The following is a 15,123-nucleotide window of genomic DNA, read 5'->3' on the forward strand; positions in this document are numbered from 1 at the left end:
TCTAAGAGTGCTCTGCAGGTATTGTATTAATCTACTTTTTTTTTTTTTTTAAACAGGGTGTTTTAACATTTTAATGTTTATTTTGGATTATCCCAAACTAACTTCATGCCTTTCTTTACTTTCTAATATATTTTCAACGAGGCTTTTAATTACTAAAATAATACTCATAAAAAAAAAGACATCTAACTGTACAGAAGAATATAAAATAAAAAGTAACATCACTACATGAAGTATCATCACTTCAAGGCATATAGATGGGGAAACAACAGAAACAGTGAGAGACTTTATTTTCTTGGGCTCGAAAATCACTGCGGATGGTAACTGCAGCCATTAAATTATAAGACGCATGCTCCTTGGAAGAAAAGCCACGACAAACCTAGACAGCATATTAAAAAGCAGAGACATTACTTTGCCAACAAAGGTCCACATAGTCAAAGCTATGGTTTTTCCAGTAGTCATGTATGGATGTGACCATAAAGGCTGAGTGCCAAAGAAATGATGCTTTCAAACTGTGGTGTTGGAGAAGACTCTTGAGAGTCTCTTGAGCAACAAGGAGATCCAACCAGTCCATCCTAAAGGAAATCAGTCCTGAATATTCATTGGAAGGACTGAAGCTGAAGCTGAAGCTTCAAATACTTTGGCCACCTGATGCGAAGAACTGACTCATTAGAAAAGACCCTGTTGCTGGGAAAAAGACTGAAGGCAGGAGGAGAAGGGGACGACAGAGAACAAGGATGGCATCACCAACTCAATGGACATGAGCTTGAGCAAGCTCTGGGGGATGGTGAAGGACAGGGAAGCCTGGCTGGCGTGCTGCAGCCCATGGGGTCACAGTCAGTCTCGACTGACCGAGTGACTCACCACCAACAACACCACTATTCTTGTCCCCAGTGGTAGCCATGCTAACAAAGTTTCTAGTGAATCCTTTCAAAAATTTTCCATGCATACACAAAGATATATTTTAAAATCCATGTATGAATGTATCTTTGTATATGTGGGTATAGATTATATATATTTTAGCTTATTTGGGGTTATAACTGTACACAGTGCTTTCAATTTGGTTATGTCACCTTGTAAACTGGATTTTAAAAGTTTATATAAAAGTAAAGAGGGCTTCCCTAGTGGTTTAGAATGGTTAAGTGGTTTTTATGTATTTTATATATATATATATTTATATATTTTAGCTTATTTGGCATTATAACTGTACAGTGCTTTTCAATTTTGTTATGTTACCTTTTAAACTGGATTTTAAAAGTTTATATAAAAGTAAAGAGGGCGTCCCTGGTGGTTAAGAATGGTTATGTGGTTAAGCCTCTCCCTGCCAATGCGGGGGACACTGGTGCAATCCCTGGTCCAGGAGTCAGAAAGAAATGAACAAATAAGAATCTTTTTTTAAAAAGTAAAGAATTATTTCATCTGCAGGAAATGTATTTGCGCGCATCTGTTTTCTGAAGTCCTCAGAAAAGAGAAGAAAGTTGCTGATAAGGAAAGTTCACAAACAGAGGGCAGATCATCTTCGTTAACTACGAAAAGGAAGGTTTCAATTATAAACCAAGATGATTTAAACAGAAGGCAATTTTTTTGAAAGAGCTGCCTTTCTACCTCAATTTCCATGATTGCAGAAAACCATCCCGAGTGCATTTCCTCCAGACACAGTTATGTAATCAGATAAGAACGGAAAACCTCGGCCCTGCTGGTCTGCACAGGCCACTGCTTGGATGGGAAATGTGATCACCACCGTCCCTTCTCTGCAGCGGGCACAGTCCTCATGGGGCATCCACTGCTTCAGGGGAGGGGCCCAGGGGTGAGCAGCTGGCTACAACACAGCAGGAATCATTACGGCCTGCCCCTGGGGCTAAGTCTTGTCCATGTGTCACAGATGAGGAGATGGACTGCACGGAGAGGCTGAGCCACTTCCCGAGGCTGCACAGCTGTCCTCAGGCTCCACTGTGTGTGCTCACACAGACCACCTGCAGGAGGAACGGGGAGGGTGCCAGCAGAGCTCAAGGGGGAGACAGAAAGGAATTGCAGGGAGGCCCTGAGCAAGGGTGTCATAAAGAGGCTGAAGCTGAACAATAAGCTGGTGGTCCAGGCCAACGGGGAAGAGAAGAGAAGGCAGAGGAGTGAGGACATCGCCTGGACCTTGGGCCGCACCCTCCAAAGGTCTCAGACCAGGAGGGGATGAGTGCAGAGACCCGGGCAGAGACCCCGGAGGGCCTGGAGAGCGTCACGGACCGCCTGGGTGATGCGAGGTGTCTTCCTGTGCGAGAGGCATGTGACGGGGTTGGATGGAGCTGGGAGCAGGGGACCTGCTGGTGAGACAGCCCACTGGTCTCCGGAGGCCTGAGCTTGGCACCCCGGGTGCTCCTGGGGAACATGGGGCTTGGGAAGGACTCAGCACCCCAGCGGGATGAGGCCTGTTCAGGAGACGAGAGACCGGAATTGCGGCTGCCCAGGGACTTGCCCCGGCTCCCAGCGGGTGCTACCAGGACTGGTGACTTCGCTCTGCAGTCAGATGCCATGAGGGGACATTCATGTCTGCAGATATACTCAAAGTACATACTTTACCTTAAAGAGACTGTTTTAAATCAGAAGAGACTGCTACCTGTTAAGCTTTTCCTATATTGCGAGCGGGGGTTTAGTGGAGGGCGGTGGTGGGGCAATCTGAGAACAAGTGATTGGAATACTCAGTTTTGGTATTTGAGTAACAGAAAAACATGCTATTTTTAAAAATGAAACACTAACATCTTTGCTGGTAACTGTATCTTTTCTTTGATATATTTTCTAACAGCTTTATGGATGTATAATTAATATATAATAAACTGTTCCTGTTCATGGGGTTCCAGCAGTATGAATAATGGAGTGGTTTGCCATTCGCTTCTCCAGTGGAACACATTTTTTCAGAACTCTCCACCATGACCTGTTCGTCTTGGGTGGCCCTGCATGGCATGGCTCACAGCTTTATTGAGTTAAACAAGCCCCTTTGCCATGAGAAAAGAGAAGGGGGTGGCAGAAGATGAGATGGTTAGATACCATCACCGACTCAATGGACATGAGTTTGAGCAAACTCCAGGAGACAGTGAAGGACAGAGGAGCCTGGGGTGCTGCAGTCCACGGGGCTGCAATGAGTTGGACATGACTGAGCAGTGGAGCACACACAAAGTGTTCATATTTAAGTGTAAAATTTGGTAAGTTTGAGATACCTATCTATCTACCTATGTATATTTTATGTCTTCACCAAACCATCACCACAATGAACAGTGAGGAGGAAGCTGATAAAAGAGAACCCGTTTTGCTACAAAATATCCCTGAAAACACATATAAAGAGAAAAACTCACAAAAGTAATCAATTTTGAATTTTAAGAAATGATAAATATTTAAAAGCTCTATTTGGAAAGAAAGTTATGACCAACCTAGATAGCATATTGAAAAGTAGAGACATTACTTTGCCAACAAAGGTCCGTCTAGTCAAGGCTATGGTTTTTCCCAGTGGTCATGTACGGATGTGAGAGTTGGACTGTGAAGAAGGCTGAGAGCTGAAAAATTGATGCTTTCGAGCTGTGGTGTTGGAGAAGACTCTTGAGAGTCCCTTGGACTGCAAGGAGATCCAACCAGTCCATTCTGAAGGAGATCAGCCCTGGGATTTCTTTGGAAGGAATGATGCTGAAGCTGAAACTCCAGTACTTTGGCCACCTCATGCGAAGAGTTGACTCATTGGAAAAGACTCTGATGCTGGGAGGGGTTGGGGGCAGGAGGAGAAGGGGACGACAGAGGATGAGATGGCTGGATGGCATCACTGACTGGATGGATGTGAGTCTGAGTGAACTCCGGGAGTTGGTGATGGACAGGGAGGCCTGGCGTGCTGCAATTCATGGGGTTCCAAAGAGTCAGACACGACTGACTGACTGAAATGAACTGAACTAAACTGATTTATATAATAAAGGACTGAATTCCCCAATCAAAACCATGTAACTCTGATATCGAACATTCCGAAAGAATCTTTGTAATAAAATTTAAGGATTATTGAGGAGATACTGTCTTAAGACCCCATACAGAGTTAACGCAAGAGAAGCTTACCGACTGTTTAGGTTTTTCTGAATCACTGTAAAGTAACTGATGTATGTCAGACACCTGTTGCTGCGTGGTAAGTCACCCCAACAGTCAGTGACTGAAACGACACATGTGACTGTGGGTGGGGAGCCAGGTGTGGCTTAGCAGAATACCCGTGTCTCAGGGTCCCTGCCCCCTCAAGGCTGCAGTCAGTGTTGGCTGGGGCCACAGCCTCACTGGAAGGCTCGCCTGGGGGAGAATGCCCTGAGTTCACACACATGACTGTGGACAGGACTCTGTTCTTCTCAGGCTGGAAGGAGGCCCTAGGCTCCTTGCTGGCTGTTGCCAGGAACCTCTGTCAGTTCCTTCCAAGTGGGCCCCTCTGCTGGGCAGCACCTGACCACTCTCAGAGTCAGAGGGAGAAAGCACGTGAGGGATCGAGAGGCAAGCAGGACGGCAGGGTCCCCATTGCTTTTGCCACACTCTTTCCTTTAGAACTGAAGCTCCAGGTCTACATCACATGCAAGGAGGGGAGGGCATCACCAGGGGAAGAGGCGGGGTCCGCAGAGGCCATCCGCCTACCACGGGGATCTGTCGTTGTTCAGTCGCTCAGTCGTGTACAACTCTGCGACCCCATGGACTTCGGCACACCAGGCTTCCCTGTCCTTCAACTCTTAGCCTTTTTACTTTTCTAAAATGAAGCCAGAAAAGCACATGAATCTATATCAGCATATTTCTATGCTTAAAAATATCCCAGGACATCGCCCGCCACAGAAGAGACCATCAGGACAGACACCCTGCACTCACCTGCATTCGATGAACCAATGACGGATCTGATCCTGAAGGTTCTCCTTGATGTCGGGACCTTCTGTGAGTTTCAGATCATCCTTAATTGTGACCAAGGCATCTCTGTATTCCTCTTCATGCTTTATCTGCACCTTATTCCTCAGGTGGCACAGCCTGTCAGCCTGGATCATTGCGGCACTGACTTCATTAAACAAAGGAGGTGGATTCTGAAAATACAGGCCAAAAGCTTTTAGATCATGAAGGTTATAGTGCTGGTGAAAAATATTAGAGACTAGTGAAACATATCAATATCTTCAATAGTGTCTTACCCAGGGCCCTTAAGAAGTACAAACAGAACGAAAGAATCAGAACTTGCAGGAGAACTTGAAGGAGTGATTGGCCACCGTGGGGAGGAAGGATCAGATCACTTCATACATTTTCGAGAAACTAGCTGGGGGTGGGGGTAGGTAGCTAAAAAAATGCATGTTTGGTAAATCGTTCAAAAATTATTCAAATTACAGAAAGTAAAGCTTTTCTAAATCTTCTTGGTTAGGGGGAGAGAAAAGAATATAGAGTAAGAAAGCAAGAACCAATGAAAGGAGTGGGTGTTCTGATTTCAAGGAAAAAACGCTGCCAGGATTTCCCTGGTGGTCCAGTGGATAAGAATCCACCTGCCACTGCAAGGGACGTGGGTTCAATCCCTGGTCCGGGAAGATTCCACATGCTGCAGAATGTCTAAGCTCATGTGCCACAACTACTGAAGCCCTCACACCCCACAGCCCGTGCTCCACACAGCAGAAGCCATCACACCGACCAGCCTGCACGCCACAGCTAGAAAGTAGCCCCTGCTCGCAACTAGAGAAAAGCAACACAGACCCACAGCACAGCCAGAAGTAAACACATAAAATTATGAAAGGATAAATCATGTTAACAACACAAGCTACCAATACTGCAAATGCATTGATTCGTAATATTTTGTGCTGGATTTTGTTGTCTTCTTTGCTCTTGATGTTAGTAGGTCTGTCTTGTCTGTGCGATGAAATGCCATATAATGCTGTGCTTCTGTGCGGATCTTCCCATGTTCATTCAGGTTAGCAGCATGAAGTCGGCTACGGGAATATTTACACCATAAGTCAGTTCAGTTCAGTTCAGTTGCTCAGTCGTGTTCGACTCTGCGATCCCGTGAATCACAGCACACCAGGCCTTCCTGTCCATCACCAACTCCCGGAGTTCACTCAGACTCACGTCCATCGAGTCGGTGATGCCATCCAGCCATCTCATCCTCTGTCGTCCCCTTCTCCTCCTGCCCCCAACCCCTCCCAGCATCAGAGTCTTTTCCAATGAGTCAACTCTTCACATCAGGTGGCCAAAGGACTGGAGTTTCAGCTTCAGCATCATTCCTTCCAAAGAAATCCCAGGGCTGATCTCCTTCAGAATGGACTGGTTGATCTCTTTGCAGTCCAAGGGACTCTCAGGAGTCTTCTCCAACACCACAGTTCAAAAGCATCAATTCTTTGGTGCTCAGCTTTCTTCACAGTCCAACTCTCACATCCATACATGACCACTGTAAAAACCATAGCCTTGACTAGACGGACCTTTGTTGGCAAAGTAATGTCTCTGCTTTTCAATATGCTATCTAGGTTGGTCATAACTTTTCTTCCAAGGAGTAAGCGTCTTTTAATTTCATGGCTGCAGTCACCATCTGCAGTGATCTTGGAGTCCAGAAAAATAAAGTCAGCTACTGTTTCCACTGTTTCCCCATCTATTTCCCATCAAGTGATGGGACCAGATGCCGTGATCTTCGTTTTCGATGAGTTGAGTTTTAAACCAACTTTTTCACTCTCCTCTTTCACCTTCATCAAGAGGCTTTTTAGTTCCTCTTCATTTTCTGCCATAAGGGTGGTGTCATCTGCATATCTGAGGTTATTGATATTTCTCCCGGCAATCTTGATTCCAGCTTGTGCTTCTTCCAGCCCAGCGTTTCTCATGATGTACTCTGCACAGAAGTTAAAATAAGCAGGGTGACAATATACAGCCTTGACGTACTCCCTTTCCTATTTGGAAACAGTCTGTTAACTAACCTCAAAAGGCTTTTTTGTCAAATCAGAAGCATAAACAAATCTTCCTCTTCCTGGAGAACTGAACAAGATAAGCCAAGGGTCTGAAGTGGAAAGCGAACGTGGACCGGGTAGAGTGAGGAGAGGGGTGGGTATGGGGAGAAAGAACTGGCACGTCTGATAATGTCCCACACAGACCAGCGGTTCTCAACCTGGTTTGTGCCTCAGTACCTTTGTCAGTCTGGGGAAGTCCACGGATTTCCTCTCAAAATAACGTTTTCAAATGCAGGCTTCCCTGGTGGCTCAGTTGGTAGAGAATCTGGCTGCAGTGCAGTAGACCTAGGTCCGACCTCTGAGTGGGGAGGATCCCCTAGAGAAGGAAATGGCGACCCGCCAGTATTCCTGCCTGGGAAATCCCATGGACAGAGGAGCCTGGCGGGCTACAGCCCATGGGGTCACAAAGAGTCGGACACGACTCAGCAGCTAAACCATCACCAAAGATAAAATGCACAGATTTATATGGGAAACCAATTACACTGACACATAGCTGTACCTGGTAATGATTAGGCTGGGATTTTGGGTGATGGAGAGAAAGGCCACGGAGATAAAGTGCCATTTTCATCACATCATATCAAGGGCACACACTATCAACAAGACTTAGGGCTGATGATGCTTCCCTGGGTCACTTGACTTAGACTTCACACTGCCCTCTTTGTCATTAAGTGCACCCCCAGTTAAGAAGTGAAAAGTGAAGTTCCTCTCCTTGAGGATACAGCTTCTAAAATTATTTCGGATCATGCAGCAGACATGATTTGTCTCTTTGCTCACACTGTTAATTTGTTTGATCTGTATGGCCTCATGGATATTCATTTTACACTTTGGGTTAGAAAGCAGTGCTGCTTTATTATTTTCTTTTCAAATTGTCCCAGTTTTGGTCACTGGGAGCTCTTTCAGTTGGCTCCTGCGTCACTTTGAAAAACTTCCATCATTATATGCATGTGTTTCTGTGGTTTTTAAAAACATGTTCATTTTACATATACCTAATTTTTAAAACGTCAGTAATTGTCTCCCCAAGTGTATCATACCCCCAAATCCAAAACAATGGGGAAAGATTAGTTGCTTCAATAAATGGTGTTGGGAAACGGGATATACACATGAAGGAAAATGAAACTGAGCCCTGTATATACACTATATATATACACACTGAAACTGAGCCCTGTATATGTACTGTATATCGCTTACTTATACAAACATCAACTCAAAATGGATTAAAGACTTAAACATCAAACAAGAATCCAGAAAACAACTCAAGAAATAAATAAGAGGCTTCTTGACAGTTGTCTTAGCAATAATTTTTGGGGTATGACACCAAAAACTCGGGCAACAAAAGCAAAACTAGACAAGTCGAACTATACCAAACTAAAAAGTTTCTGCACAGTAAGGAAACAAGAAACAAAATGAAAAGGCACCCTACAGAAAGGGAGCAAATATTTACACACCACATATCCGATAAGGAGTGTGGAAAAGCTGGAGCCAAGATGGCGGAGGAGTAGGACGGGGAGAACACTTTCTCCCCCACAAATTCATCAAAAGAGCATTTAAACGTCGAGTAAATTCCACAAAACAACTTCTGAATGCCGGCAGAGGACATCCGGCACCCAGAAAAGCAATCCAACTCTTCGACAGGAGGTAGGAAAAAATATAAAAGACAAAAAAAGAGACAAAAGAGGGAGGGACTGAGTTCCGTCCGGGAAGGGAGTCTTAAAAAGAGAGAAGTTTCCAAACACCAGGAAACCTTCTCACTGCCGAATCTGTGCCGAGCTTTGGAAGCACAGAGGGCAACATAACAGGAAGTAAAAATAAATAAACAATTAAAACTCGAAGATTGCGAGTCCTACAGTAACTCCCCCAGCAGAGAAGCAGCGCAGACGCCTGCACGCACCATTAGCAAGCGGGGGCTGGGCAGGGAGGCGCAGCGCGGGCTGCATCGCTTAGAGTAAGAATCTGGCCTGAATACCCTGAGCACTATCTGAGCGAAATAATTTGGGCTAGCAAACCAGACTGCGGGATATCTACCACGCAAAAAGCCAGCCCCAACCTAAGACACCGCCAGGCCTGCGCACGGAACAAAGAATTGAACAGAGATAGCCGGCTGCAGACCTTCCCCCTCCGGTGACAGGCAGCCAGAGCCGGAAGGGGGCAATCGCAGCCCCAGAGAGACATTATCTATAAAACTGTAAGCAGGCTTCTTTGCTAACTAAAACTTCTTGGGGGTCTGGACGGTTAACATCTGCCTGAGAAGGTGCGCCGGTTTTACAACCAGATAACCGAGTGGCGGGGAGGTGATAAGTCGCAGCATTGGCGCTCGCCAAACACCTCATCACTTGAGCTGCTCGGACCTGGGAAGAGCACAAAACTCAGGCCCAACTGAGTCTGCGCCTCTGAGGACTACCTGAGTGCCTGAACCTGAGCGGCTTGGACCTGGGAGGTGCATGCAACCCAGGGCCAGCCTCGGATTGTTCCCGGCGGAACAACCTAGAGCCCGAGCAGTGTGGGCAGGGAGGCTACACGCGCCGTGAGCGGGGGCAGACCCAGTGTGGCTGAGGCACTGCGAGCGCACGCCAGTGTTATTTGTTTGCAGCATCCCTCCCTCCCTCCCCACAGCGCGACTGAACAAAGAGAAGAAATACAGCTCCACCCACCAGAACACCGACACAAGCTTCCCTAACCAGGAAACCTTGACAAGCCACCTGTACAAACCCACACACAGCGAGGAAACGCCACAATAAAGAGAACTCCACAAACTGCCAGAATACAGAAAGGACTCCCAAACTCAGCAATTTAAACAAGATGAAGAGACAGAGGAATACCCAGCAGATAAAGGAACAGGATAAATGCCCACCAAACCAAACAAAAGAGGAAGAGATAGGGAATCTACCTGATAAAGAATTCCGAATAATGATAGTGAAATTGATCCAAAATCTTGAAATTAAAATGGAATCACAGATAAATAGCTTGGAGACAAGGATTGAGAAGATGCAAGAAAGGTTTAACAAGGACCTAGAAGAAATAAAAAAGAGTCAATATATAATGAATAATGCAATAAATGAAATTAAAAACACTCTGGAGGCAACAAATAGTAGAATAACAGAGGCAGAAGATAGGATTAGTGAATTAGAAGATAGAATGGTAGAAATAAATGAATCAGACAGAATAAAAGAAAAACGAATTAAAAGAAATGAGGACAATCTCAGAGACCTCCAGGACAATATTAAACGCTACAACATTCGAATCATAGGGGTTCCAGAAGAAGAAGACAAAAAGAAAGACTATGAGAAAATACTTGAGGAGATAATAGTTGAAAACTTCCCTAAACTGGGGAAGGAAATAATCACCCAAGTCCAAGAAACCCAGAGAATCCCAAACAGGATAAACCCAAGGCGAAACACCCCAAGACACATATTAATCAAATTAACAAAGATCAAACACAAAGAACAAATATTAAAAGCAGCAAGGGAAAAACAACAAATAACACACAAGGGAATTCCCATAAGGATAACAGCTGATCTTTCAATAGAAACTCTTCAAGCCAGGAGGGAATGGCAAGACATACTTAAAATGATGAAAGAAAATAACCTACAGCCCAGATTATTGTACCCAGCAAGGATTTCATTCAAGAATGAAGGAGAAATCAAAAGCTTCTCAGACAAGCAAAAGCTGAGAGAATTCTGCACCACCAAACCAGCTCTCCAACAAATACTAAAGGATATTCTCTAGACAGGAAACACAAAAATGGTGTATAAATTCGAACCCCAAACAATAAAGTAAATGGCAACGGGATCATACTTATCAGTAATTACCTTAAACGTAAATGGGTTGAATGCCCCAACCAAAAGACAAAGACTGGCTGAATGGATACAAAAACAAGACCCCTACATATGTTGTCTACAGGAGACCCACCTCAAAACAGGGGACACATACAGACTGAAAGTGAAGGGCTGGCAAAAGATTTTCCATGCAAATAGGGACCAAAAGAAAGCAGGAGTAGCAATACTCATATCAGATAAAATAGACTTTAAAACAAAGGCTGTGAAAAGAGACAAAGAAGGTCACTACATAATGATCAAAGGATCAATCCAAGAAGAAGATATAACAATTATAAATATATATGCACCCAACACGGGAGCACCGCAGTATGTAAGACAAATGCTAACAAGTATGAAAGGAGAAATTAACAATAACACAATAATAATGGGAGACTTTAATACCCCACTCACACCTATGGATAGATCGACTAAACAGAAAATTAACAAGGAAACACAAACTTTAAACGATACAATAGACCAGTTAGACCTAATTGATATCTATAGGACATTTCATCCCAAAACAATGAATTACACCTTTTTCTCAAGCGCACATGGAACCTTCTCCAGGATAGATCACATCCTGGGCCATAAAGCTAGCCTTGGTAAATTCAAAAAAATAGAAATCATTCCAAGCATCTTTTCTGACCACAATGCAGTAAGATTAGATCTCAATTACAGGAGAAAAACTATTAAAAATTCCAACATATGGAGGCTGAACAACACGCTGCTGAATAACCAACAAATCACAGAAGAAATCAAAAAAGAAATCAAAATTTGCATAGAAACAAATGAAAATGAAAACACAACAACCCAAAACCTGTGGGACACAGTAAAAGCAGTCCTAAGGGGAAAGTTCATAGCAATACAGGCACACCTCAAGAAACAAGAAAAAAGTCAAATAAATAACCTAACTCTACACCTAAAGCAACTAGAAAAGGAAGAAATGAAGAACCCCAGGGTTAGTAGAAGGAAAGAAATCTTAAAAATTAGAGCAGAAATAAATGCAAAAGAAACAAAAGAGACCATAGCAAAAATCAACAAAGCCAAAAGCTGGTTCTTTGAAAGGATAAATAAAATTGACAAACCATTAGCCAGACTCATCAAGAAACAAAGGGAGAAAAATCAAATCAACAAAATTAGAAACGAAAATGGAGAGATCACAACAGACAACACAGAAATACAAAGGATCATAAGAGACTACTATCAACAATTATATGCCAATAAAATGGACAACGTGGAAGAAATGGACAAATTCTTAGAAAAGTACAAATTTCCAAAACTCGACCAGGAAGAAATAGAAAACCTTAACAGACCCATCACAAGCACGGAAATTGAAACTGTAATCAAAAATCTTCCATCAAACAAAAGCCCAGGTCCAGACGGCTTCACAGCTGAATTCTACCAAAAATTTAGAGAAGAGCTAACACCTATCCTGCTCAAACTCTTCCAGAAAATTGCAGAGGAAGGTAAACTTCCAAACTCATTCTATGAGGCCACCATCACCCTAATACCAAAACCTGACAAAGATCCCACAAAAAAAGAAAACTACAGGCCAATATCACTGATGAACATAGATGCAAAAATCCTAAACAAAATTCTAGCAATCAGAATCCAACAACACATTAAAAAGATCATACACCATGACCAAGTGGGCTTTATCCCAGGGATGCAAGGATTCTTCAATATCTGCAAATCAATCAATGTAATACACCACATTAACAAATTGAAAAACAAAAACCATATGATTATCTCAATAGATGCAGAGAAAGCCTTTGACAAAATTCAACATCCATTTATGATAAAAACTCTCCAGAAAGCAGGAATAGAAGGAACATACCTCAACATAATAAAAGCTATATATGACAAACCCACAGCAAACATTATCCTCAATGGTGAAAAATTGAAAGCATTTCCTCTAAAGTCAGGAACAAGACAAGGGTGCCCACTTTAAGTTTTGGCCACAGCAATCAGAGCAGAAAAAGAAATAAAAGGAATCCAAATTGGAAAAGAAGAAGTAAAACTCTCACTATTTGCAGATGACATGATCCTCTACATAGAAAACCCTAAAGACTCCACCAGAAAATTACTAGAACTAATCAATGATTATAGTAAAGTTGCAGGATATAAAATCAACACACAGAAATCCCTTGCATTCCTATACACTAATAATGAGAAAACTGAAAGAGAAATTAAGGAAACAATTCCATTCACCATTGCAACGAAAAGAATAAAATACTTAGGAATATATCTACCTAAAGAAACTAAAGACCTATATATAGAAAACTATAAAACACTGGTGAAAGAAATCAAAGAGGACACTAATAGATGGAGAAATATACCATGTTCATGGATTGGAAGAATCAATATAGTGAAAATGAGTACACTACCCAAAGCAATTTATAGATTCAACGCAATCCCTAAAAAAAAAAAAAAAAAAGTGTGGAAAAAATATAAGGAACATATGCAACTTAAAAATAGCCTAAACAGGCAAATGGACTAAGACAATTTTTGCCAAACAAGACATGCAAATGGCCAACAGGTATACGAACATGTGTCAACATCACTGATCGTCCGGAAAATGCAAACTGAAACCACAATGAGGCAGCACCTCACATCTGTCAAATGGCTCCTATCAAGCAGAGAAGAGACGAGAAACTGGAACCTTCGTGCACTGTCGATGGGAATGTAAATTGGTGCAGCCACTCTGGAGGGTCCTCAAAAAACTAAAAACAGAACTACTATATGATCCGGCAGTACTACTTCTGTGTATATATTCCTATGGATGTGAGAGTTGGAGTATAAAGAAAGCTGAGCACTGAAGAATTGATGCTTTTGAACTGTGGTGTTGGAGAAGACTCTTGAGAGTCCCTTGGACTGCAAGGACATCCAACCAGTCCATCCTAAAGGAGATCAGCCCTGGGTGTTCATTGGAAGGACTGATGCTGAAGCTGAAACTCCAATACTTTCGCCACCTGGTGCGAAGAGCTGACTCATTTGAAAAGACCCTGATGCTGGGAAAGATTGAAGGCGGGAGGAGAAGGGGACCATAGAGGATGAGATGGTTGGATGGCATCACCGACTCAATGGACATGGGTTTGGATGGACTCCGGGAGGTGGTGATGGACAGGGAGGCCTGGCGTGCTGCAGTCCATGGGGTCGCAAAGAGTCGGACATGACTGAGTGACTGAACTGAACTGAGTTCAAAGGAAATGACCTAAAGAGATATCTACACCCCCTGTTCACTGCAGCATTATTCACAATAGCCAAGATATGGATACAACTGAAAGCCAGGGCCCATTTTAGATCTGAAACTCCCTAGCCTTTTGTTATAAGTTTTGTTTGTTTGTTTGTTTTTTGCTACTGTTTCTTTACAATTTCCTTCCTCTGTTTCCTTCTTTTTTTCCAAGGAACTCCTGCAATTTTCTTTACATATATCCCTCACCCATCACTTTGTCATTTGGCTACTTTTTAGGAGATTTTCTTTTTTTTCAACTTTATTTTTTGAAATTTCTACTATTATATTTTAACTCTTCAACAGCACTGTCCTGTTTTTTGGTTTTCCCTTGCTGGGGGGCATGGTGCTTTAATCCCTGGATTCAATAATCTATTTTTGTTTCTCTAAGGTTATTACTTTCAGAATTTTGTTTTTCATTTTTATTCTCTTCCTCTTACTCCTTCCAATTTCTTTTCTGTTGCATCTCTGTCTCTAAGTGACTGGCAACTCTTTGATGCTCACCCTTGCTTAGGAGGAGGCTCCCAGACCTGTTTGGATGCTGTGTAGGGTAGCTGCTGCCTGCTGGATTGACATCTTTGACAATCCTCAAAGATGATGCTGTCAAGCTGTTTTGTTGGAGGTATCTGAATATGGGCTTCCCTGATAGCTCTGATGGTAAAGAATCTGCCTGCAACGTGGGAGACCAGAGTTCAATCCCTGGGTCTGGAAGACCCCCTGGAGAAGGGAATGACAACCCACTCCAGTATTCTTCCCTGAAGAATCCCATGGAGAGAGGAGCCTGGGGGTATCTGAATATTTGTTGAGGTATCTGAATATCAGTATCCAAATGTGTTTCTTTTGAGCTGGTCAGTTTCCGCAGATAGAACTCCTCCCACCTGGTCCGGGTGCAGTAGAAGCATGGCTGCCCAACCCCGGAAGAGGGAGGGAGCTGTGGGTCTCACTGCCATGAACACAGAAGTTCTCCTAATCCTCCCTCTCAGAACAGGATCTCAGTTCACTCCTCATTGGGCAGAAAGAATAAGAAAACACATGTGCTTACCCTACCAAGTTAACCCAAACTCACTGATACATTTGAGTTAGATCTGATAGACAGAGTGCCTGAAGAACTATGAATGGAGGTTCGTAACAT

The 15,123-nt window shown here is 43.3% G+C and overlaps 1 protein-coding gene across 1 annotated transcript in view; it reads right to left on the reverse strand.

The window, feature by feature from the left end:
- IQCA1 (IQ motif containing with AAA domain 1) overlaps positions 1-15,123 on the reverse strand; it is a 187,887-nt gene that overhangs the window by 128,925 nt on the left and 43,839 nt on the right. The window contains 1 exon segment of the mRNA XM_061412712.1: positions 4,858-5,063. Within this exon segment, the coding sequence (XP_061268696.1) occupies positions 4,858-5,063 (206 nt within the window).

Source organism: Bos javanicus, chromosome 3, assembly GCF_032452875.1.
Source record: "Bos javanicus breed banteng chromosome 3, ARS-OSU_banteng_1.0, whole genome shotgun sequence".
Lineage (NCBI taxonomy): Eukaryota > Metazoa > Chordata > Mammalia > Artiodactyla > Bovidae > Bos > Bos javanicus.